The 25192-nt window shown below is 41.1% G+C and overlaps 1 protein-coding gene across 1 annotated transcript; it reads right to left on the bottom strand.

The window, feature by feature from the left end:
* Positions 1 to 1628: 1628 nt before the first annotated feature.
* LOC148141746 (gasdermin-A3-like) lies at positions 1629 to 24669 on the bottom strand. Its single transcript, XM_087977782.1, has 9 exons — positions 24451 to 24669; positions 18276 to 18462; positions 17438 to 17589; positions 15761 to 15868; positions 14716 to 14751; positions 13785 to 13918; positions 11397 to 11595; positions 9967 to 10040; positions 1629 to 2056 (listed from the first exon to the last, which is right to left on the bottom strand). Exons 1-9 carry the CDS (start codon positions 24662 to 24664, stop codon positions 1787 to 1789), a joined length of 1374 nt encoding a protein of 457 aa, XP_087833908.1. The 5' UTR covers positions 24665 to 24669; the 3' UTR covers positions 1629 to 1786.
* Between the last annotated feature and the right edge of the window lie 523 nt (positions 24670 to 25192).

The raw sequence follows: 25192 nt of genomic DNA on the forward strand, positions 1-25192 counted from the left end.
CACCTCTTCTGCTGTAACATGGACCTTTTCCAAGATGTCATTATCTAGCTCCCCACATTCTCTGTCTTCCATATCCTTCTCTAAAGTAAACACTGAAGCAAAATACTTGTTTATTATCTCCCCCATCTCCTGAGCTTCCACACATAGTCAGCCTTGCTGATCTTTAAGGGGCCCTATTCTCTCCCTAGTTACTCTTTTGTCTTTAATGTAGTTGTAGAAATCCTTTGGATTCTCCTTAACACTATTTGCTAAAGTTATCTCATGCCCTCCTGATTTCCCTCTTATGAATACTCCTACTGCCTTATACTCTTCTAGGGATCTACTAGATCCCTGCTGCCTGTACTTGACAAATGTTTCCTTCTTTCCTTTTTGACCAAAACCTCAATTTCTCTACTCATCCAGGATTCCCTATACCTCCCAGCTTTGCCCTTCACCCTAACAGGAACGTACTGTCTCCAGACTCTCGAAACCAACAAGGTGGTCAGACATAAAGGCCAGTTAAGAGTTCTTGATCCTTTGTTCAAATCACTGTATGGTCTCTTTCTTCACTATCTCTGTGGGTCTGCCAGCCCTTCAGATGTCTCAAAACTTTGTACTCCTCCAGCTCTGGGCTCTTGTTCCTCCTTTGCTTCCTTCAACCTACAGTTGTTATCTACATCTACAGTTTTCTGGATCACAGCCTCTGGTATTCAGTTAAGAGAAAGTGAGGACTGCAGATGTTGGAGATCAGAGTCACGAGTGTGGTGCTGGAAAAGCACAGCAGGCCAGGCAGCATCCAGGGAGCAGGAGAATCGACATTTTGGGCAAAAGCCCTTCATCAGGAAATTGCAAACCATTCGATCTATCTTAACATTTCTGCCCTTGGACCAACGTTTGCTGAACAATAGTTCAGGTATGCCTTGGTATGTTTTGTTACATATAGTGCCACACAAAGGCAAATTGTTGTTGCTATGCACACCTTCCCATTAAACCATGAAGGAAATATTAGCCAATACTTTTTTCCATAATGAGAAGGCACATGGCCTGTTCGTTATCATGTACCATTTGTGAGAGTTCAATTATAGAATCCCTACAATGTGGAAACAGGCCATTTGGCTCATCATGTACACACCAACTCTCTAAAGACTATCCCATCCAGACTCAGCCCAAATATTTAAGAAGTTTCACAGATCTTTGAAATGTTCTAATATTGTCAAAGACACTCTGTGAATATAAAGTATTTTGTTTCCAACAAGCTTTATTAAAACAGGTTTCAGGTGGTACAGCAAAGTGCAGTAACATTCCCAACTTCCATCGCAGAGTGCTGTTTGAAATATGTACTTTATAGTTCTTCACAGACATAAGCAAGCACAAAACATGAAAAGCTTCTTTTGCCATCAACAAATTCTTAAAGAGAGAGAAAAGAGAATGTTCTGAAGAAAGGTCGCACTGGATATGAAACGTTAACAGATGATGTGTTGGATTTTGATTTCAGCATGTGCAGTATTTTGCCTTCATTCAAGGATAGAAACAGGAGTTGAAACTTTATTGCTGGAACAGCACAGCAGGTCAGGCAGCATCCAGGGAACAGGAGATTCACGTTTCGGGCACAGGCTCGTGAATCTCCTGTTCCCTGGATGCTGCCTGACCTGCTGTGCTGTTCCAGCAATAAAGTTTCAACTTTGATCTCCAGCATCTGCAGACCTCACTTTCTCCTAGAAACAGGACGCAGCCTTGGGTTAGCAGGGAGATAACTGGAAGGAGAAGGGGTAAATCATCAAGGAATATGGCTGACCGATGTAAATCATTACATCTTTACTCGGTCATCTAAAGCTTTGAGAACGCTCAGAGCAGCAAAGATGGAACAGAACATATCTTCATTTCTGTCCTTCATTTCACATGAGATTGAAGCGTTTTCTCTCTTTAGGTGAAATCCAAATTCTTCCAGGATCCTCTGAGTTATTTCAAACTCGCTCTCTGTGAACTGAAGGGCCAGGGTCTCGAGAGTCTCCTCAGCTGGGTTGTTTTGCACTTGAAATGTGGGACATTCGAAAAATCTTTTTTCAACCTTTTCCACCTGAAAAACAAATTTGAATAAAATCTTTTAGTTTGTCTTCTTTTATTCTGTCTTCAACCTGTTCCATTAAAAAGATTGTCACAGTATTTTGTACTGATCATATCAATCATACAGTATATAAACTGCAGAGCAATTAACTAAAGACAAGGATTGGGTAACACGGCATATAACTTTCCTTCTCCTTAGAAGCTTAAAGGATTAAGAGTGGGATCTTCCAATGATCTGTGCAAGTAATCAAATCCTTGTTAACTGCCATTCCTGCTGTGATAGTTTGCTCCTTCCCTGTTGTGCACTGTTGCAAGATAATTATATCGGTGCCAGTTGCTTTTGAGTGTCTCCCTCAAAAGCAGATTCTTCATAATTTGGATGTTAGATTAGATTACGTACAGTGTGGAAACAGGCCCTTCGGCCCAACAAGTCCACACCGACCCTCCGAAGAGCAACCCACCCAGACTCATTCCCCCCTTCACCTAACAGTACAGGCAAATTAGCATGGCCAATCCACCTAACCTGCACATTTTTGGACTGTGGAAAGAAACTGGAGCACCCAGAGGAAACCCACACAGACACGGGGAGAAAGTGCAAACTCCACACAGACAGTTGCCTGAGGCAGGAATTGAACCTGAGTCTCTGGCGCTGTGAGGCAGCAGTGCTAACTACTGTGCCACCTTATTGAGCTGGAAAGGGTGCAAAGAAGATATACAAGGATGCCACCTAGGCTGGAAGGTTTGAGTTATAAAGAAGAGGCTGGATAGGCTGAGACTTGAATGCCTAGAGCTAGCAGACTGACATTATAGAGGTTTATAAAATCATGAGGGGCATAGGTAAGGGGAATAGCCAAGGACTTTTCCCCACGGCAGGGGAGTCCAAAATTAGAGGGCATCAGTTTAAGGTGAGAGGGGAAAGATTTAAAAGTGACTTGAGGGGCAACTTCTTCACTCAGAGGGTGTTGTGAAAATGGAATGAGCTGCCAAAGGAAGTGGTAGAGGCAGGTACAATTTCAACATTTAAAAGACATTTGGACAGGTACATAGATAAGAATAGTCTAGAGGGATATGGGCCAATCACAGTCAAACGGGACTAGTTCAGGAATCCTGGTCGGTATGAACGAGTTGGGCCGAAGGGTCAGTTTCCGTACTGTGTGACTCAATGACTCTAATTATCTGTGGAAGTCCTGACTGAATCTATATCACAAAATGTCCAAATGCATGCACACATGTGCACGCACCTGCATTTACCATCCAAGAGGTTTCAGCAATTCAGAACAAGAATTCTGATTGATTGAATTTCATTCTCTCTTGCTTGGGACACACACAAACCAAGTCTGAATGCTGTATCACAGTTTGTGAGATGTGGACAGTTGCAGCCTTTGCACAGGACCTGATACTGGAGTAGAGTGGTGCTGGAAAAGCACAGCAGTTCAGGCAGCATCTGAGGAGGAGGAAAATCCAGAACCTTATACTCAGAGTTGGGTGGTTCAGTTCCGTGAAGAATGGAGAATAACATGGTAAAGCAACAAGCATTGCTCAGACAAAACAAAAAGTGGGTCTGGAAACCAGAAACAAAAACAGGAATTCCTGGGAAAACTCAGCATGTTAGGCAGCATTTGAAGAGACAAAGCAGAATTAACATTTTGGATACAGTAGCCCTTCTTCATAACTGACTGTAGCTAGGAAAAGTTGGTACATGATGAAGATGAGTGGGGGGTAGCGGAAGGTGTACATGATATTTGGAAATGGAGTCCAGAAAGAGAGAAAAATATAGCAAAGAAAGGCATGTCTAAAGGTCAGCCTGGGAGAATGAGTAGCTGCTAATGAGGACCATGAGGGCTGATGATGGGTTGTTGGTGGGAGCAGCTCGTGTGATGACAGGGCCCGGACTGTGGGGTTTGGGGTGAGGGCATGCGAGAAGGTAACAATCTCTAAAACTGGTGAACACGATACTGATTCGAGAAGGCTACAGGGTCCCCAAACAGAAAATACCCAGATTGTACTGAGCTTCACTGGAGCAGTGCAGCCACCCTGAGCCAGAGATGTTGGCCAGGGAACACAGTGATGTGTTGAAATAGCAGAACTACTCCTTCACAGAACACCTACATTCTGACTGCAGAAACTATCCTGAGCTTCGGGTTCCTTGCTACTTGCTAAGAGAAAAATATCCTCTTCACCTTTGTACAAAATGGGGGGCCATTCACTCTGAGCTAATACATTCTGGTACGAGATCCTCCCATGAGGGGAAGCATCCTCTCTGCATTGACCGTGTCAAGTCCCCTAATATTCTTCTATGTTTTAGTAAGGTCTCCTCTGATTCTTCTAAATTCCAATGAGTACAGGCCCAACCTACTCAGCATCTCCTTATAAAAAAAACCCTTCATTATCCAGTTTTTGAAGAAATAACAAAGAGGTTTGATAATGGCAGAGTGGTGGACATGATCTATATGACTTCAGTAAGGTGTTTGACAAGGTTCCCCATGGGAGACTGGTCAGCAAGGTTAAATCTCCTGGAATACAGGGAGAACTAGCCATTTGGATACAAAACTGGCTCAAAGGAAGAAGACAGGGTGTTGGTGGAGGGTTGTTTTTCAGACTGGAGGCCTGTGACCAGTGGAGTGCCACAAGGATCGGTTCTGGATCCACTACTTTTTGTCATTTATATAAATAATTTGGAACGTGACCATAAGAGGTATAGTTAGTAAGTTTGCAGATGATACCAAAATTGGAGGTGTAGTGGACAGCGAAGACGGTTACCTCAAGTTACAACAGGATCTTGATCAGATGGGTAAATGGGCTGAGAAGTGGCAGATGATGTTTAATTTAAATAAATGTGAGGTGCTGCATTTAGAGAAAACAAATCAGAGCAGGACTTATACACTTAATGGTAAGGGCCTAGGGAGTGTTGCTGAACAAAGAGACCTTGGAGTGCAGGTACATAGCACCTTGAAAGTGGACTCTCAGGAAGATAGGATAGTGAAAAAGGTGTTTGGTATGCTTTCCTTTATTGGTCAGAGTATTGAGTACAGGAGTTGCGGCTGTACAGGACATTGGTTAGGCCACTTTTGGAATATTGCTTTGCAATTCTGGTCTCCTTCCTATCAGAAAGATGATGAGAAACTTGAAATGGTTCAGAAAAAATTTACAAGGATGTTGCCAAGGTTGGAGGATTTGAGCTATACGGAGAGGTTAAATAGGCTGTTTGCCCTGGAGCGTCGGAGGCTGAGGGGTGACCTTACAGAGGTTTATAAAATCATGACGGGCATGGATAGAATAAATAGACAAAGTATTTTCCCTGGGGTGAGGGGCATAGGTTTAGGGTGAGAGGGGAAAGATATAAAATAGGTTAGGTGAATTGGCCATGCTAAATTGCCCATAGTGTTAGGTAAGGGGTAAATGTAGGGGCATGGGTGGGTTGCGCTTCGGCGGATTGATGTGGACTTGTTGGGCCGAAGGGCCTGTTTCCACGCTGTAATGTAATCTAATCTAAAAAAAAGAGACCTAAGGGGCAACTTGTTCATGCAGAGGGTGGTATGTGTATGGAATGAGCTGCCAGAGGAAGAGTTAGAGGCTAGTATGATTGCAACATTTGAAAGGCATCCGGATGGTATATGAATATGAAGGGTTTGGAAGGCTATGGCCAGGTGCTGGCAGGTGGGACTGGATTGGGTTGGGATATGTGGTCAGCATGACGAGTTGGACCGGAGGGTCTGTTTCTGTGCTGTACATCTCTATGACTCTATGACCCACAATCAATCCAGTGAACCTTTCCTGGACTTTTCCAATGCCAGCATAACCTACCTTAGATAAGGGAACCAAAGACATTCACAGTATTTCCGGTGTGGTCTGATTAGTACCTTGTATAGCTTTTGCAAAACTTTATTTTTATGCACTAGTCACTTTGAAATAAAGGCTAATGTTCCATTTCCTTCCCTGTTACCTGCTGAACATTATGCCAGCTTTTTGTAATTCATTCAAAAAGTTACAGAAATCTCTCTTCCTGCAGTCTTTCCCCATTTATATAATATTCATCACCCTGTTCTTCTTGTCAAAGCACATAACATTATTTTTTCACATTTTATTCAATATAAGTCTTTTCCCACTCACAATCTGTCTCTATCCCTCTGTAGACTCCTGTTTCATCCTCACAACTTGCCTTACCACCTTTTTTGAGTCATCTTCAATCTTGGCTACAGTATCTTCCCTTCCCAAGTCATTAATACATATTGTAAATAATTGTGGTCCTCCACTGGACCCAGTGACACTCCACTAGTTACAGATTGCTATCCTGAAAATGCTTCCTTTACTCCAACTCTCTGTCTTCTACTGGTTAGCCAATTCTCTAGCCATACTAATATACTACTCCTAACACCATGGGCTCTTATCTTATTAAATAACTTTATGACTGGTACCTTATTGAACACCTTATGGAATTTCAAATATATTATACCTACTGGTTTCCTTTTATCTACCCTGCTGTTATCTCTTCATATGACCTTTGGGCATAATTTCCCCTTCATGAATCCATGCTGACTCTAATACATTTCATTACATCCTTTATAATAGGAATCTAACATTTCTCAATGACAGATGTTAAATTTCCTCACTTTTAGTTACCTGCTTTTAGTCTCCCTTCTTTTTTTAATAGAAGTGTTACATTGCCAGTTTTCCAATCATCTGGGACCTGATCCAAAAGATTCTTGATTTGGAGATGCCAGTGTTGGACTGGTGTGTACAAAAATCACACAACACCAGGTTATAGAACTATGTGAGATTTTTTAAAAAGGATTCTTGAAAGCTTCCTACCTGTGCATCCTCCATCTATGCAGTTATTTCCTTTAAAATCCTAAAATGAATCCAATCAAGCTGAGGAGAAATATTGTTGTTTATTCCAATTAGTTTCCTTAGCTATTCTTTATTTCCATCCACCGTGGCTTTGATGAACTGTTATTCTCAGAATGCTGCACTGACTATGAAGTCTGATGTAGTGTATTTCATAACTCTTCTGCCATTTCTGAGCTCTTCACTGTTATCATAGAATCTCTACAGTGCGGAAAAGGCCCTCCGAAGTCCACACTGACCCTCCAAAGAATATCCCACCCAAACCCTATACTCTACATTTACCCCTGACTAATGTACCTAACCTACACATCCCTAAACACCATTAGCAATCTAGCATGGCAAATTCACCTAACCTGCACATCTTTGGATTGTGGGAAGAAACCGGAGCACCCGGAGGAAGCCCACGCAGACACGGGGAAGAAAGTGCAAACGCCACGCAAGCAGTCACCTGAGGCTAGAATCGAACCCAGGTCCCTGGCACTGTGAGGCAGTAATGCTAACCACTGAGCCACCATGTCACCTCAGCCTTTGGCCAACTTCATTCTATATGGGACCGATGTTCACTCTGACCCCATTTTTCCTTTTTATATATTTCAAGAAGCCCTGACTGTCTGATTCCATATTACTTGATAGTTTTCACCCTTCCTTTATTTTTTCACTGTTTGATTTTTGGTAGATCTTACCCTTCTGAGAATCCCTCTCCCTCACACATCAGAGGTATATCTATGCTGTGAGTCGCAAACTATTTTCTTAAATATCTGCCATTGTTCCTCAACTGTCTTTTTTGCTAAACTCCTTTTTGTCATTGTAACTAACCCCATACCTGATGTTTGTGTAAGGAACATAGAACATTATAGCGCAGTACAGGCCCTTCAGCCCTCGATGTTGCGCTGACCTGTGAAACCAATCTGAAGCCCATCTAAGCTACACTATTCCATTCTCGTTCATATGCCTACCCAATGACCATTTAAATGCCCTTAAAGTTGGTGAGTCCACAACTGTTGTAGGCAGTTATTCCATGACCCTACCACTCTCTGAGTAAAGAAACTATCTCTGACATCTGTCCTATATCTATCACCCCTCAATTAAAAGCTATGTGCCCCCATGCTAGCCATCACCATCCGAGGACAAAGGCTCTCATTGTCCAAATTATCTAAGCCTCTGAGGATCTTATATGTGTTAATGAAGTCACCTCTCAACTTTCCTCTCTCCAAAAGAAACAGCCTCAAGTCCCTCTGCCTTTCCTTATAAAACCTTCCCTCCATACCAGGCAACATCCCAATAAATCTCCTCTGAATCCTTTCCAAAGCTTCCACATCCTTCCTATAATGTGGTGTCCAGAGTTGTACACAATACTCCAAGTGCAGCCGCACCAGAGTTTTGTACAGCTGCAGCTTGACCTCCTGGTTCCAAACTTCAATCCCTCTACCAATAAAAGCTAACACACCATATGCCTTCTTAACAACCCTATCAACTTTCCAGGATCTATGTATCCAGACACCAAGATCTCTCTGCTCATCTACACTACCAAGAATCTTAACATTAACCCAGTACTCTTTATTCTTGTTGCTCCTTCCAAAGTGAATTTCCTCACACTTTTCTGCATTAAACTCTATTTGCCACCTCTCAGCCCAGCTTTACAGCTTATCTATGTCCCTCTATAACCTACAACATCCTTTGTCACTATCCACAACTCTACTGAACTTAGTATCATCCATATGTTTACTAACCCATCCTTCTATGCCCTCATTCAGGTCGTTTTAAAAATGACAAACAACAGTAGCCCCAAAACAGATCCTTGCAGTACACCACTAGTAACTGAACTCTAGGATGAAAATTTCTCATCAACCATCACCCTCTGTCTTCTATCAGCTATCCAATTTCTGATCCAAACCGCTAAATCACCCTCAAACCCATGCCTCCATATTTTGTGCAATTGCTTATCACTGGGAACCTTATCAAATGCCTCACTGAAATCCATATACACCACAACTGCTTTATCCGCATCGATCTGTTTTGTCAGCTTCTTATGTAACTAAATAAGATGTATGAGGTACAACCTACCCTTCACAAAATCATGTTGACTATCCCTAATCAACGTATTCCTTTCTAGATGATTATGAATCCTATGTCTTATAATCTTTTCCAATACTTTACCCACAACTGATGTAAGGTTCACTGGTCAATAATTACCAGGGCTGTGTCTACTCTCTTTCTTGGACAAGGGAACAACATTTGCTATCCTCCAGTCCTCTGGTACTATTCCCATAGACAATGATGATATAAAGATCAAAGACAAAGACTCAGCAATCTCCTCCCTGGCTTCCCAGAAAATCCTAGGATAAGTCCAATCCGGCCCAGGGAACTTATCTATTTATCACTTTTCAGAAATGCTAACATCTCCTTCTTGTGAAGCTCAATCCCATCTGGTCTAGTAGCCTGTACCTCAGTATTCTCGACAACATTGTCTTTTTCTAGTGCGAGTACTGACAAAAAGTGTTCATTTAGCACTTCCCCTATCTCGTCTGACTCCACACACAACTTCCCACTACTATCCTTGATTGGTCCTAATCTTATGCTAGTCATTCTTTTGTTCCTGGTATACCTATAGAAACCCTTAGGGTTTCCTTGATCCCATCCGTCAACAACTTCTCATGTCCTCTCCTGGCTCTTCTAGCTCTCTCTTTAGGTCTTTCCTGGCTAACTTGTAACTCTCAAGTGCCCTAATGGAGCCATCACATCTCATCCTAACATAAGCCTTCTTCTTCCTCTTGACAAGAGATTCAACTTCCTTAGTAAACCATGGCTCCCGTGTCCAACAACTTCCTCCCCGCCTGACTAAAGTATAGTTATCAAGGATCTGGAGTAGCTGTTCCTTGAATAAGCTCCACATTTCAGTTGTGCCCATCCCCTGCATTTCCTTCCCCATCCTATGCTCCTAAATCTTGCCTAATTTATTTGGGTCCCCAAAATGTTTCTGACCCTGGTGACCCTCCAGGAATCAAATCTGTCTGTGTCTCTCTGTTCTCTTCTTGCACATTCACCTGAGATGAAATAACACAAAAGTGTATTCCTTACCAGCTTTAGTTGTCTGGATATAATCTTCATCTCAACACTAGTAGCCAGTAGGGTTAAAGTGTCAGGATTCAGTTCTGAAAGGAATCAGAATAATTCAGAGCACTTTGCTACGATGGATCCATTGCATTGTACATTGAGGATTGAATAATTAACAACAAAAACATATACCTTTAAGAAAGTAACTTGATGCAAAGCACTTCAGAGAATTGATTGATGAACAGCAAATTGGTGCAAGGGATGGTGTCAAAAAGAGAATGAAGTTGGGGAAATAATAATCACAACTTTTGTGTGAGCTTAACTTGCAGTTAGATTATGCTGTTTTAAGGCTATTGGTTTTCATTATATTGAGGGAGAGTTTGTGTATAATTCAAGGTCAGTTTGACAGTAGTTGCTGCATTTTGTGTGTTGACTGGCTGAAACCATTGCTAGGCTCCTGTAAAATTGGCTAACTGTCCTATTTCAGGAAGAATTTTGCATAAATGTGGATTAACATGTGTGTGTGTCTCTCCCTCTTTCTGTCTCAACAATAGGAATTTAAAAGTTTAGGGACAAAGTTGGTGTAAGATTCCTGAAGAAGGGCCTGTGCCCGAAACGTCGAATCTCCTGTTCCCTGGATGCTGCCTGACCTGCTGTGCTGTTCCAGCAATAAAGTTTCAAGTAAGATTACTGCTCTCTGGTTATTGAAAATGGGGTCAGATCTCTTGAATACATTTAAAAACGTGCTAGTAAACGTTCAGCGTATTATAAATCATTTTATATTCTTGATCAGGAGGGGAATCACGGGTTATGGGAAAGAATAGGAAGTGAACATGAAGTAGGAAGTTCGGCCATGATGCTATTGAATGGTGGTGCAGGGTGATGGGGATGAATGGCCTACACCTGTTCCTCTTTATTAGGATTCTCATGGTTAAACCAGATTTGATACTGTCCTGGATTTAGACTCCATGACATTTCAAATTGATCATTGTTAGTCATCGTTCTGCAGAAGTCTTGTCTTTTTCTTTTAGTCATTCATGAAACATTCATGAATTTATTGTTCATCCCTATCTACCCTTGAGAAGGTGGTGGTGAGCTGCCTTCTTGAACCGCTGCAGTCCATATGCTATAGGTTGACCCACAATGCCCTTAGGGAGGGAACTCCAGGATTTTGACCGAACAACAGTGAAGGAACTGGCAACATATTTCCAGTCAGGATGATGAGTGGCTCGGAGAGGAAATGGTTACTATCAGCTATTTAGGAGTAATGAATACAATGTGCATTTATATAATGCACATTAGAAGAGGGAGATATCATCCAAAGCTTAGTCAAAGTGGTAGTTCCTAGCAAAGTCTAAAAGAAAGAGAGGGAGGAGGAGGAGAGGTTTAGAGAGGGAATGCCAGAGGACCTAGACAGCTGAACAGATAAGGCAGTACGTGTACAAGCAATATACCATTGAGTGACTGGATGAAAATGTTTACAGTCTTTATGACTCCATTCTGATGGGGTGTCAAGGTGAGGGGCTGTCCCGGTGGATCAACCTTCCGAATTCCCAACAGATCCAACAGTTTCTCTACACAGGCTCTATTCTCGTCTTCCATCAGCTCCAGGACTTGGAGGTCGGGCTGGAAACCTTCACATATCTGGTCAAGCTGAAAATGTTGAGACATGGACGAGGTAACATCAGAAATAGTACACAGTGACAAGGGACAGTATGTCAGGAATTGGCATGCTTTCCAAATTCAGACGTGAAATGCTGGCATCCTGCATTCTCTAATGAGATACTGTATTGACTGATGCAGAATCAAACTTCCCCAATCTTGCCAAACTAATGTGATTTAGTCCTACTGCTGTCATCCCTAATGAACAGTTATCGTCTTTGTCAGAATGTTAAAGGTATTTGTGTAAAATCAAAAATCACACAACACCAGGTTATGGTCCAACATGTTTATTTGGAAGCACTAGCTTTCAGAATACTGCTCCTTCATCAGGTAGCTGTGGACTATAACCTGGTGATTTTTAACTTTATCCAGCCCAGTCCAACACTGGCTTCTCCACATCATGTGTAAGATCAATTTGACAGTGGCAACTGACAAAAATCCCACAGGCTAGAATTGTTCAGAGTTTGACATTAAACTTGCCTAATGAGCCCTGAGAATGTTAGTAGTGATAGATGAGAAAGGGAAATCTTGTAGGGACAATAGGAACATTCTTCCAAAAATGTACCTGAAACACAAAATTGAGGATAAAGTAGACGTAACATTACTCTATTCGATATCAAATTTACACAGCAGTGAATCTGTAAATAGCAGTTACACAGCTCATCAGCACCTGCACAGACAGAAACTGAGATCCTTTGGTATTGCATCTGAACTCACAAACAGAAGAAAAGCCCCGAAACAAATTACTGTCATCTGCTTTGCTTCAAAATCACACTGTAAGGAACTAAATGGGTCAAATGGGAGACAGGGGATGGTCATGAAAGCCAATTACTATTTCGGTGAAGGAATCTAATGGCTTTTTAAACACAATCCAGAGCTTTCTCAGTTTAGTGACCACGAGTAGTTTAGGATGTTGCCAGGAATGGGAGCTGAATTCAGATCTTGGTCAGAGTTGGGTATTAGGAGTGAATGGTGTAGGTTTTGAATTAGTGAAATGTAATTATCTAAGGTAAGTGATCGAGGAGTGACGATAACCAACAGCTTGTCCTGGAATTCCCATGTAGATGCAATGGTCAAGAAGGCACTTCATCGCCTTTACCCCCTCAGGCGCCTCAGAAAATATGGCATGTCCATAAGCACCCTCACCCACTTTTACAGATGCACCATTGAAAGCATTCTGCCTTGGTGCATAATGGCCTGATACGGCAACTGCTCTGCCCAGGACCGTACAAAACTACAGAAAGTCGTATGCACAGCCCAGACCATCATGGAAGCCAACCTTCCATCCATGAACTCCATTTGCATGGGTAATTGCTGCAGAAAGTCTGCCAATATCATCAAAGACCCTGTAGTACTTTCTTTTTCCATCAGGGAGAAGATGCAGAAGCTTGAAAACACGCTCCAGCAAGTTCAAGAATCACTTCTTCCCTGTCAGTATTAGACTGATGAATGGACTCTCTAACTTCACGTGGAAGTAGTAAGAACTTGGCATACTGCTGCATGATGGGATACTTGACCAAGGGAAAAGGTATCTTGGCTCTCAGGTTCACAGCTTTAGTGAAAGAATACTGCTAGAGATAAAGATTGAGGTTGTGTAGTTATAATTTAACAAAATATAGGGAGTGTATCTTTGGCTCGTTATTTTCTCCATCCTTGAGCAACATCAAAGAACAAAGGTGATAACTGCAATGTACTTATCTATATCTTGAATTATTGCAAAGTGTGAAATGTAAGCAAAGTTGTTTGTATCATTGTATATAGTATAGGCTGACTGTTCAGCTCGAGAGAGTGTTGAGACAGAGACAACTGTGGAGCCTCTCCGTGAATTCATGAAAAATAAAACTTCTTGAAGCAAGACTCAAAGTCTCAGACTACGTAATTTCCTCGCCACTTCAAATAATGTTGATCTTGCCTAGCGCATGTCCTGTGTGATGTAACCTGTCCAAGTTTTATTTGGTCCCTATGATCTGTATGTCCTTGCTTATTATGATCTGCCTGCACTGCTTGTAAACAAAGCTTTTCACTGTACTTAGGTACACGTGACAGTAAATCACATCAAATCAAATCAATTTGCCACAGTGAATCTCTTGTCATGATCAACCCGAGGAAGGGAAATGATAACCCACAGAAATGTGGTTTGCCAGCACAGTCAGTAAATTTACAATTGAGAAGGTACGAACCATTGTCACAAGAACAGGAAGGTTATCGTTGTTACCAAGGATCTGAAGGAATGTGTTGAGGAATAACTGGCTCACGTCCTTCGACAGTTTGGTCAGTTCTGTGAGGGGAATCTCAGGTGTCTGGTATAACGATTCTAAAAGGAAAAAGGAATTACTGTTGACATTTCAAAAGACAAATTGCTCATAAAATCCAAATAATAATCCAGTGAGTTCGTGCCCTGTTTACCCAAAGGGCAAAAGTAATTTTTGGTTCTGCATGTATTATAAATAATGGATTGAGATTTTTAATAACAATAATATGATTGAAAGAGCAAGGATTAGACATAGTAAGTAATGCTCTGCTCCTGGATGGGTATTTACTCACTTTCTTTAATTCTGATTCCTCCTAAAATATAGAATGGCTGCATGCATCATTCATCTGAGTGAAAGTGTTCACATTGCATTGGAGCATATTCATTTCAGAGCAACTTTCTAAGAATTGTTAGGAGAATTGTTTGGAAATGTGACCTTTAAAATGTGATAGGCAAACAAGAATCTACTTGGTGGGAGAGGGGGAATTCCCAGTGTGACTCTAGGGGAAATTGGAGTCCCATAGAAGCAATGGAAACTCCACCCAATGTGCATTGGACACAGCATTTTTATTGTATTATAGAGTTAATTACTCACGGTAAAACATTTATACGGTGAAGCAAAATTATATAATAACACTGCTAATATTTTTGATTAAAAATGCCACTTTCTGAAAAAGCGAACATGAAGATTCTTGTTGCATTGCAAGATAAAGGAAATCAGTAAATGCTACATTACCTTCACTGGCCACCAGCTTTTTCATTTGTTATTGAACACTTCCTTGACATCAAGATATAGTTTGGATATGTGACATATTTACAATCACAAAACTGGAGCATTAAGAAATAGAAAATTAATTTACCTAAGTGGCTTCTCAACCAATCATCCCAAACTATATCTGAAAGAACAAAGAAAAAGAAGTTTCAGATTTTTAAACCTCGTTAATTGGGTAACTGATGATATACAGATGGAGTGGCAGAAAATAGGCACATGGCCAATTATTCTGTCTTCTTTAGTTCTCCACTTTTCTTGCTATCATGCACTGAACAGCCAGAAAAAAAAAGTGACAATTATCTTTACATACTCAGAATACTAACTTATACATTTTTTTCAAAAGTAATTCTCAGGCTGTATTGGTAAGCCTAGCATTTATTGCCCATCCCAAGACACCCTAAGAAATTGGTGGTGAGCTTTCTTGTTGAACTATTTCATTTTGTTGTCTGGAAGGTGCTTCTACAATGAAGGTGGATAAGGAGTTGCAGGACAGCTGGAATATATCCAAGTTGAGACAGTCTGTGACTTGGAGATGATGTTCTTTCCTGCTGTCCTTGTCCTTGGCAGAGGATGTAGTGTTTAGAGTTGCTGCTGAAGAAACCAGGCTGAGTTGCAGATAGTGTATGCAGGAGCTGAGGTCCACCACTGGTGGAACAGGTAGATGTATAAAGTGATGGACGAGACCCCGGTCAAATGGACAGCTCCCCCCTGGAGGGTGTTGAAGCTCATGTGGAACATTGGAGATGTATCAATTCACGCAAATGAAGGGTATTCCACATCACCTTTTACTTGGCTTGTCAATAGTAGATATGTTTGGTAGCATATTAAAAGGTGTACAGAATACCTGAGTTGCTTGGTTTGTCTGAATTGATCTAAAATTAATCTCAAAGCAGTCTTACTGGAGGTGTTAACAAACTTGTTTTAAATGAGAGAAAACAAGTGAAGGAGGGAGAACCAATTTTAGAAAAGCTTCTAAATGTGGCTAGATATAAATCCCAAATTGACATTGAATATTGAATACACATCGATGGGACAAATGGCTGAAGAATGTTTAATTAGCCATTGATAAGGCAATTTACTATTGGAAAAGTCTGTAGCCAGCTCTCCATATTCCTTTCTTCCCTTTTACATACCCAGGGTGTCATCCTCTGTTATCCTCAGTTTTGATACTTTGAAAGCAATGGTAGTTCCAGCGCGGAAGGATAAATTCTGCTTTGAACGTACATCAGCTCCTCCTTTAGCCTAGTTCAAGGAAGAAAATGACAATACTTAATATTGCAAATTAATCATTTTGCATTCTCAGGCAAATCAAAATTATTAGACAGGGTTTAGAAAAGACTTACTAAAATGTAACCAGGAATAAGAAGTTTCATTTATCTGGCAAACTAGAGAAACGGGGAATGTTATAGTGAATCATTCCGAAATGAAACATAAAGGGGAATGGTTGCTACAGTGTGGAATGCAGCATTCCAGCAGGAACAGCAGCCAGATAAAAAACTGGCAGAACCAATCACTGGGAAAAATATCAGAGAAAATCTGTCATCTTAGTGATGCACTGCTTTTCACAACTAACAATAATAATGGACATAAACCGTCAAAGAACAGATGAAAGATTTACCTCGATGATTAAAGTTGTGTTAGATCGAAAATTAACAAACTTTGAGCCATTTCTCTAGAGAAACCCATCCGACTTGCCTTATTCTTTCATAATTTTATTTTAGTACCTTTTCTCAGTCCGCAAATGTTACTCAATCAGGAGTGAAATGTTAAAATTTATTTTTGTCCTGATTCTGTTTTTTTCGTTTTTGCCAGATTGTACTGTGCATCGGGAGAAGATGGGCGTCACTGACAAGATCAGCATTCACTGTCCTTCACAATTCACTGACTGTTTTGTTAGGCCATCTCAGAGGACAATTAAGAGTCAAGGACATTGCTGTGGATCTACAGTCACATATAAACCAAATTGGCACCCGATTCGGAGGAGGGAGGGCAGGTCTGAAGACCTCCTCGTGGGTCTGCTCCTGGGCCTGGCCAAACTGGCCATCAACAGGTCGAGGCAGCGGGCCGTGGAGGGGGTCGTTAGGGCCGACTGCCTGCCCCACTTCCGCGGTTACGTTAAAGCCCAGGTGTCCTTGGAGAAGGAGCACGCGGTGTCCACCAACACCCTGGAGTTGTTCAGGGAGAGGTGGGCGCCGCAGGGAGTGGAGTGCATTATTTCCCCCTCCAACTCTATTTTGATTTAATCCCTACCCTCCCCTTCACTGTTTTGATTACACAGCATTGCCCTTTGATGTGTAGGGCAGTGCTTGTCACTGGCCACCCGGGTGTTTTTCTATCTTCCTGGTGGTGGAAATTGAATAAAGATGCGTGCACTTTGTGTCTCTCACTGTGTCTCACACCTGCACACACACACCATGGGTGCTGGGGGAAAAAATAAGCACTACCGCAGTTAGGCAGTAGTGTGGGGTTTACAAAAAAAAGAGAAAAAAAAAATAAAAAAAAACCAAATTGGTCAGGGACAGCAGGTATTTGTTCCTAAAAGATGTTTGAGAATCAAATGGATTTTTATAAAAGTCGAGTAATTTCATGACCGCAATTACTGTCATAAGTTTATTTTCCTTCAGTTTTTAATGAACACAAGTTAAACTCCTCAACAGCAATGATAAGACTTGAAGTCATGGCTTCAAATCACGTTATCCTAAAGTTTTCAAAGGTAATGAATTCAAAATCTCAACCACATTATATTTACATATATATTAACATTGCAAACATGTTAGTTATGACTCAGTGATACAGCACAGTTATACTCCCCTTGATTATGTCAGTTGGGACTGCCACTCCTGCCTTCGCCTTGAAAAGGCTATTTAGATCACATGGTCTATCTGTTTCCACCACTTCTGATATGACATAAAAAATATCTTCAGGCAGTTTTTTCACAAAGATGTGTCCTCTGTCAATCTTCCTGAGAAAGATGAAAGGAAAACAACAAAGGGTTTATCTGTTCCAGAAAAAAATATGTTCATAAAGAAGGAGATGATATTACTTTAACTTTGAAAACCCACGGCCATGACACTGAGATTCCTCCTTCCAATTTGAAATGTAGTGCAATTTCAAACTCATGCATCTAAATTTGGGCTCTTGTGGCACAGTGATCATGTCCCTAGCTCTGAGCTAAAAGGCCTGGGTTCAAGCACCACCTGCTCTTGAGGTATATTGCAACATGATTAAAAATATGGATAATGAACACTTTATGGAAAATAACGAGAAACTTTGTGTCTACATGAAATGCTCAGAACAATATTGCAGTATGGCCCCTGGTAGAGATTCAGAGAGGCAAAGGCTGCTTTGATCTAAACCAACAAATTAAGATATTTAAAGTTATTACAACAATAGTCAGCATAACAGAAACATAGTTTACAAAGTGAAACACATTCCAATAATAATTACAAAATACATGATAATGGACATAGGTTGATGGTAAATTCAAAACTAAATCCATTATTTGAGTCTGTAAAAGGCTGCTATTACACACTACTGTCTGACACCCAGCAGAGTTTGGAGCTGAGACAAACTGGAAAAATTCCCCATTACAAAACCCTCTTTGTTTCCGTGTGCCAGTTACTTCACTTGGGTTTGAGATAAAAGTACCTGTCCTTAGTAGCCTCAAGCAGCATCTTCTCAGAGATTACTCGCTTCTTCATTTCCACAGTAGATATGATGTCAGCCACACCACCTGATGCATGCACTCCTGCATCGACAGTACACACACTGGCATCCACACCGCCAGAAATGGACTTGCTCGCTCCATAGCTGCAAAACGTTGAGCTTTGCAATCCTAGAAAAAAAAAATCAAGCTTGAATATTATGTGCGAGAGAGGGAGAAAACATTCTTCTGTAAATTACATTCACTGACTGAAGGGTTCAATGGACAAAGAGAGAGAGATCGACAGACAGACAGACAGACAGGACAGAAGCTAGTGGAAATGAACTCTTTATGGTCTGACTTGAGTGAATACTGGCTTGTCATGGTGTGTGTTGTTCCCTGGAGCTTGAGATCTGGGAATGTTATGAACTTAGTTGCATTTGGGAATCCAAGATGATTTTAAAAGAAAAAGCCATTTTGTAAGACAATGGTACTGGCCATGTTAGCTGAGCGAGATGATCCCATGACCTTTTCCACATAGTTTAAATTAGTCTCTTGTTATGATGCACTAGCCAAAGCAATTGACCATCTGGCCTGGCTTGATCCAGGATTCCCACTTTGATGTCCATGTAACTTAATTAGTCAAGCACACACAGACCTGTCAATGAGTTTCGTTTCCTCTGCAAACTTTTGCCATTTTACTGCTGCTTATCTGATTAAGGACATGTGGCGTTTTTGTAATTTAAATACCAAATTCTGTATAAAGACAGCTTTTTTACAGCAATCAGGGGAGTAGCCTGACAAAGCACCTAGAGGTAAGAGCTGGCACCCCTACTCTGCTAATGATTTCAGAACCTTAGCTCACCCCTGACTTGTAGGTATCTATGTTATAATGTAACATTGATGCCATTGGTAAATAAAAGTAATAACTTAAACTAAACTGTATGTAAGAGTTTAATATTCCAGATGACCACAGAGTATGATCTCCAGACGAACTAAGAGAGACTTACAGATCGAGTCCATCAGGGATTCTCTTAGCCATCTCAAATAGGTACTTTAACAAGATCATTGACTTTGGAAAGAAAGAAGGAGAACAAGCCTCCAACTGCGACAACGGAACTGAAGTTGAGAGGATGAACAACATCATGAGAACCAACAATCTGTCCTGGACTCCCCACGTAGACGCAACGGTCAAGAAGGCACAACAATGCCTCTTCTTCCTCAGGAAGCTAAGGAAATTTCACATTTCTGTAAGGACCCTCACCAATGTCTACAGATGCGCATTGAGAGCATTCTGTGAGGGAACATAACAGCCTGATACGGCAACTGCCCTGCCCAGGACCGTGAGAAACTATAGAAGGTAGTGTGCACAGCCCAGACCATCACGGAAGCCAACCTCCCATCCATGGACTCCATTTACGCAGCTTGCTGTCGCACAAAGGCTGCCAGCATCATCAAACACACAGTGCACCGAGGTATTGCTCTCCTCCAACCTCTTCCATCAGACAGAAGATACAGAAGCCTGAACACATGCATGAGCAGCTTCTTCCTGGCCATTATTAGACTGATGAATGGACTGCAGCCTCAAATAATGCTGATCTTGTGTAGTCCTGTGCAATGTCACCTGCATGCTTCTAAGTCTTTTGATATATACATCCTTGACTACCACAACCTGCTTGCAATGGTCGTAATCAAAACTTTTCACTGTACTTCAGTACATGTGACAATAAATTAATCAATCAATTCTACATGGAGATGGCCCTGAGTGAAGGATTGAGGATCCCCAACAACTGTCCTGCAGTATAGAATTAAACACCCTCTGGAGGACAGAGATTGATGGAACACATTTAATGGAAACAAATTTGATGAAGAATTTTGACTTCATACTGCTGTGTAAAAATCAGCTCACCACCCATTACCTGGTTTTTATCTCCATTTAATCAACAGAAATGGAACTGGAAAGGGTGTTTAATAGATGACCTGTATTTTACTGTATGTTCTACACTGTGGTCTAAAATCAATCTTGGCATGTTCAATAAACTTCTGTTAGCACTGTCACTGATCATATTGATTAGTAATTATCTAGTCTTGGACGCTGAGTGATGAGAAATTAAAAGAAATTCACTTCATATTTAGATCCAGTCACATTTCACTACAGCAACAGATTGGAGGAAACACTGAGAGTGCTGTCATAGAATCAGGAAATGGTTAGAATCAGTAAAAGGAAGAAACGAGCTATTTGGCCCATCTTGTTCGTGCCAACTCAAAGACACCCAGATGCCCTTTCTAATCCCATTGTCCTGCACACGGCCAATAGCAGATGCAGATCCAGGGACTTTTTGAAAGAATTTAGGATCTCTGCCTCAACCTCCAACAGCGAATTGCAGATAACCATCATCCTCCAGAAATAAAAAAATCCTCACATTCCCCTCTAATCCTCTGCCACTTAGTTTGAATTGATAACTCCTGGTGTTTGAACTCTCTACCAAGGGAAACAGGTTCTTCCTGTCTACTCTATCTCTCTACCTATCACGTTTCCAATGCCCCTCCCCCAAGTCCCTCCTCCCTACCTTTTATCTTAGCCTGCTGGACACACTTTCCTCATTCCTGAAGAAGGGCTCATGCCCGAAACGTCGATTCTTCTGCTCCTTGGATGCTGCCTGACCTGCTGCGCTTTTCCAGCAACATATTTTCTACTCTATCTCTCCCCCGCACACTCTGTATACCTCAATCACGTCACCCCTCAACCTTCTCTGATCCAAGGAAAACAATCCCAACCTCCCAAATCTCTCCTCATAGCGACAGTTCTCCAGCCCTGGCCACATTCTAATAAATGTTTGCTGCACTCTCTCCAGAGCAATTACATCCTTCCTGTAATGTGATAACCAGAACTGCACAATACTCCAGTTGTGGTCTCACTGGTGTCATATACTGATTCATCATTATATCCTTACTTTTGTATTGTATATTTCTTCCAATAAAGGATAGCATTCCATATGCCTTCTTTACAATTTTATCCACCTGTCCTGCTACCTTTAGGGAGCTGTACACTTGCACATCAAGATCTTTCACTTCCTCTACCCCTCTCACTATATTCCTGTTTATTGCATATTCCCTTTTACTGTTGTGATCTTAGTAAATACATTACCTCACACTTACCAGAACTGAACTCCAAATGCCATTCTCTGCCCACTCCACTGACCCAACCATATCATTTTGGAGATTATCCTCTATACTCTCCACTGCATGGCAATTTTTTTGTGCCATCTACAAATTTCCCAATCGTGCCCCCTACATTCAAGTCCAAATCATTAATGTATAAAACAGACAGCAAGGGTCCCAACATCACTTGAAACACCTCTCCATTCCATTGACTGTTATCCTTTGTTTCCTGTCACTGGCAATTAAGGAATGTTCTGCTCTATTCGAAGCCGACTTTGGATCCAGTTCAGCACATTACTCTTTATCCCATGGCCTTTTACGTTTTTGACCAGTCTGCTATATGGGAGCTTGTCAAATGTCTCACTAAAGTCCAAGTATATAATATCCACTGCACAACCCTCACTGATCATCCTTGTCACTTCCTCAAAGAGTTCAATCAAATTTGCAAGACATGACCTTTCCTTAACAACTACCCCTGACTAGTCCATATCTTTCTAAGTGACAGTTTATCCGATCTCTCAGGATTGATTTGAGCACTTTGACAACCACTGAAGTAAGACTAACAGACCGAGAATTATTTTTGGCATTTTCGTTTTACCATTTTTAAACAATAGATCCAAATTTTGCATTCCTCCAGACCATTGGCTGTGTCTCATGAAGATTTGAAAATAATCCTCAGAGCATCTGCTATTTTCTCCCTGACCACTTTCAACATCCAAGGGAACAATACATCTGATCCTGGCAACTTATCCATTTGTGAGGAATCCAGTGGTGGAGGTGGGTACAATTGCAACATCTAAAAGGCATCTAGATGGGTATATGAATAGGAAGGGTTTAGGGGGATATGAGCCCAATGCTGTCAAATGGGACTAGATCAGATTGGTCAGCATGGACAAGAAGGGTCTGTTCCTGTGCTGTATGACTCTATGACTTCCTTTCTCGTTATGATTATTTTGTCCAATATTTCACACTGCTCCTCTTGCATTACTATATCCACATAATCCTTTTCCTTTGAATACACAGAGAGGAAAAATAATTTAAAATTCTTCCCATATCTTCTGCATCTTCACACATTTCCTTCTTCATCCCTGATAGGTCCCACTTTTTCCTTAACTATCCTTTTGCTCTTTATCTACAGATAAAACATATTCTGATTTTCTTTTATCTTGCTTTCTAGATATTTTCACTTCCTCTCTTTGATTTCCTTATTCCTTTTTTAATTTGATCCCTGTAGGTTCTATACTTCTCCAGGGTAAGTGAAGTGTTGTGTTGAGTTTGTGTGCACAGCAGGCCATTAGAGCCTGTGCCATTTTTCCCGCTGTGGCCCGACACCTCAACTTCTTCAGTTTTCTGTCTCAAGACATTGATAGTTTGACAGAGTTACATAAACTCTTTACAAAACAAAATTTTTGAATTCACATCACTGGCTCATTTTTCTATCCCATTTGTGTGTCTGTGTTATCAACAGTACCCTAGTCAAGAGATTTAGTGAAAGAGCTACTTCGTGGCATCGTGATGATAACACGGAGCAGTGATACAGCAACACTGGTTACATGGCTTATCCCAAATTGAATGGTAAAGATAGGGAGCCTTGATTCCAATGTGTTCATTCGTAGAATGTGCCAATGTGTGCATCACTGGTTAGGTCAGCATTTAGTGCCCAGAAGACAGTTAAGACTCACAAAAAACCTAATTCTGAATCTAAAGGGTATGAGTGAATTAAATGAACTTTTACAACAATCAGTGGTTAGATGGTGGTCACTAAGCTAACTATGTTTTAATTCCAAATTTTAAACTGGTCTTACATTTGCCATGGCAGGATTGCGACTATATGGGTGGCATAGTAGCTCAGTGATTAGCACTGCTGCTTCACAGCACCAGGGACCTGGGTTCGGTTCCAGCCACTGGCAACTGTCTGTGTGGTGATTGCACATTCTCCCCGTGTCTGCATGGGTTTCCTCCCACAGTCCAAAGACGTGCAGGTTAGGTGTATTGGCCATGTTAAATTGTCCATAGGGTTAGGCGCATTAGTTAGAGGGAAACGGGTCAGGGTGGCTCACTCTTTGGAGGATCAGTGTGAACTTGTTGGGCCAAATGGCATGTTTCCACACTGTAGGGAATCTAATCTAATAGCTCGTCCAAAATTAGAGGGCACAGGTGAGAGGGAAAGATTTAAAAGGGACCTAATGAAGAGCCTTTTTATGCAGAGAGTGGCGCATGCATGGAATGAGCTGCCTGAGGAAGTGAAGGGGGCTGGTATAATTACAACAACATTTAAAAGGCATCTGGATGAGTACATGAATAGGAAGAGTTTAGAGGGATATGGGCCAAATGCTGGCAAACTGGATTAATTTCAGAGATCTGGTCCAAATGGATGAGTGGTTTCGAAGGGTCTCTTTCTGTGCTATACAATTCTATAACCTTATCACTCTGAATTCCACAATTCACCATCCACCATGGTGAGACTTGAACCATGTTCTATGAACATTAACTTGGGGTTGTGGATTACTAGTCCAATGGCATCACGGGCTGCCCTTATGGTGGAGAACCCAATGCTCTGCAACACTATTCTACCGGGGATAAGCTAGTGTCCTCTGTGATAGTAAAACTGAAATAAACAGTAAAATATTATAGCAAGGCACCAAAGTGAAAACACGGCTTTGCTTGATCCAATTATCCAGCATGAAGAAGGGGTAGTAAGAGTATAAAACAACAGCTTAAACTGCCAGGTAAATGGTAACTAGAAAACATATAAAAGAGGAAGGAGATAGCATTGTGAAAGCAATAAACTGGGATCCAGCTTGTGACTCTATGTCAGGAACCTTGAGAACAGAAGTGATCTTTGGATCAGAGCCTGACCATCCCTTTTTATTGCTAGTATTCTTTACAAGGAGTCAGATGTGTGCATTTGTGATTCTAATCAACAGTGTGATTTTATTCGTATTGCTTCTGAGTATTTATCTGATTACTCTGTTTCACTTTGTGCAGAGAAATATTAGTAAAAAGCAAATCAGTTACCAATGTCTAGATCTTTGCCATCCTTTAATATGTCGGCCAGTGTGATGGATGTCGGGATGTATTTGTCTTTTGTGAAAAACCAAGTTCTCTCCTTTTTCCTGATGATGTACAGGGGCTTGAAGTCATCGGAAAAATAGGGACTTACGGCAGGAATCAATGTGCTACCATAAGGGTCAATTTCTTTCACGATTTTCTGAGTTGCTTTGTGAAACATGACGTAAAAATCTACAAACATAAAATATGAATTAATTTATAATTATACATTGAAACTGAAACAATAAACTGGGTTAGAATGACAACGTTGTGAGAGCATTAGATATCAGTGCAGATGTTGGCCATTCGGTACATTGAGTTTGCTCCACAGTTCAATGAAATCATGACTGATCCAATAAATCTCAAATGCACTTTCCTGTTTTTCCCCAAAACCCTTGGTTCCCTTAAATTAATAAAAATATTAATATTAACTTATTAATTTAATATTAGCATCCCAACCTCTACATGGCTCTGCAGTAAAGAATTCCACAGATTCACAACTCTTTGAGGGAAGAAATTCTCTTCATCGTGATCTTAACTGGATGACTCTTTATACCTTCTTGTCCTAGACTCTGCCACAAGGGAAAACAACCTTTCCACATCTACTTTGTCAAGTCCTCTAAGTATCTTATATGTTTCAACAAGCAGGGATATTCGCAACATTTAAGGCGGAACTTGATAGACACATGAACGGGAGGCAAACAGAGGG

This window comes from Chiloscyllium plagiosum, unplaced genomic scaffold (assembly GCF_037043375.1).
Source record: "Chiloscyllium plagiosum isolate Xiang-an unplaced genomic scaffold, Cpla_swu_hap1 HiC_scaffold_32, whole genome shotgun sequence".
Lineage (NCBI taxonomy): Eukaryota > Metazoa > Chordata > Chondrichthyes > Orectolobiformes > Hemiscylliidae > Chiloscyllium > Chiloscyllium plagiosum.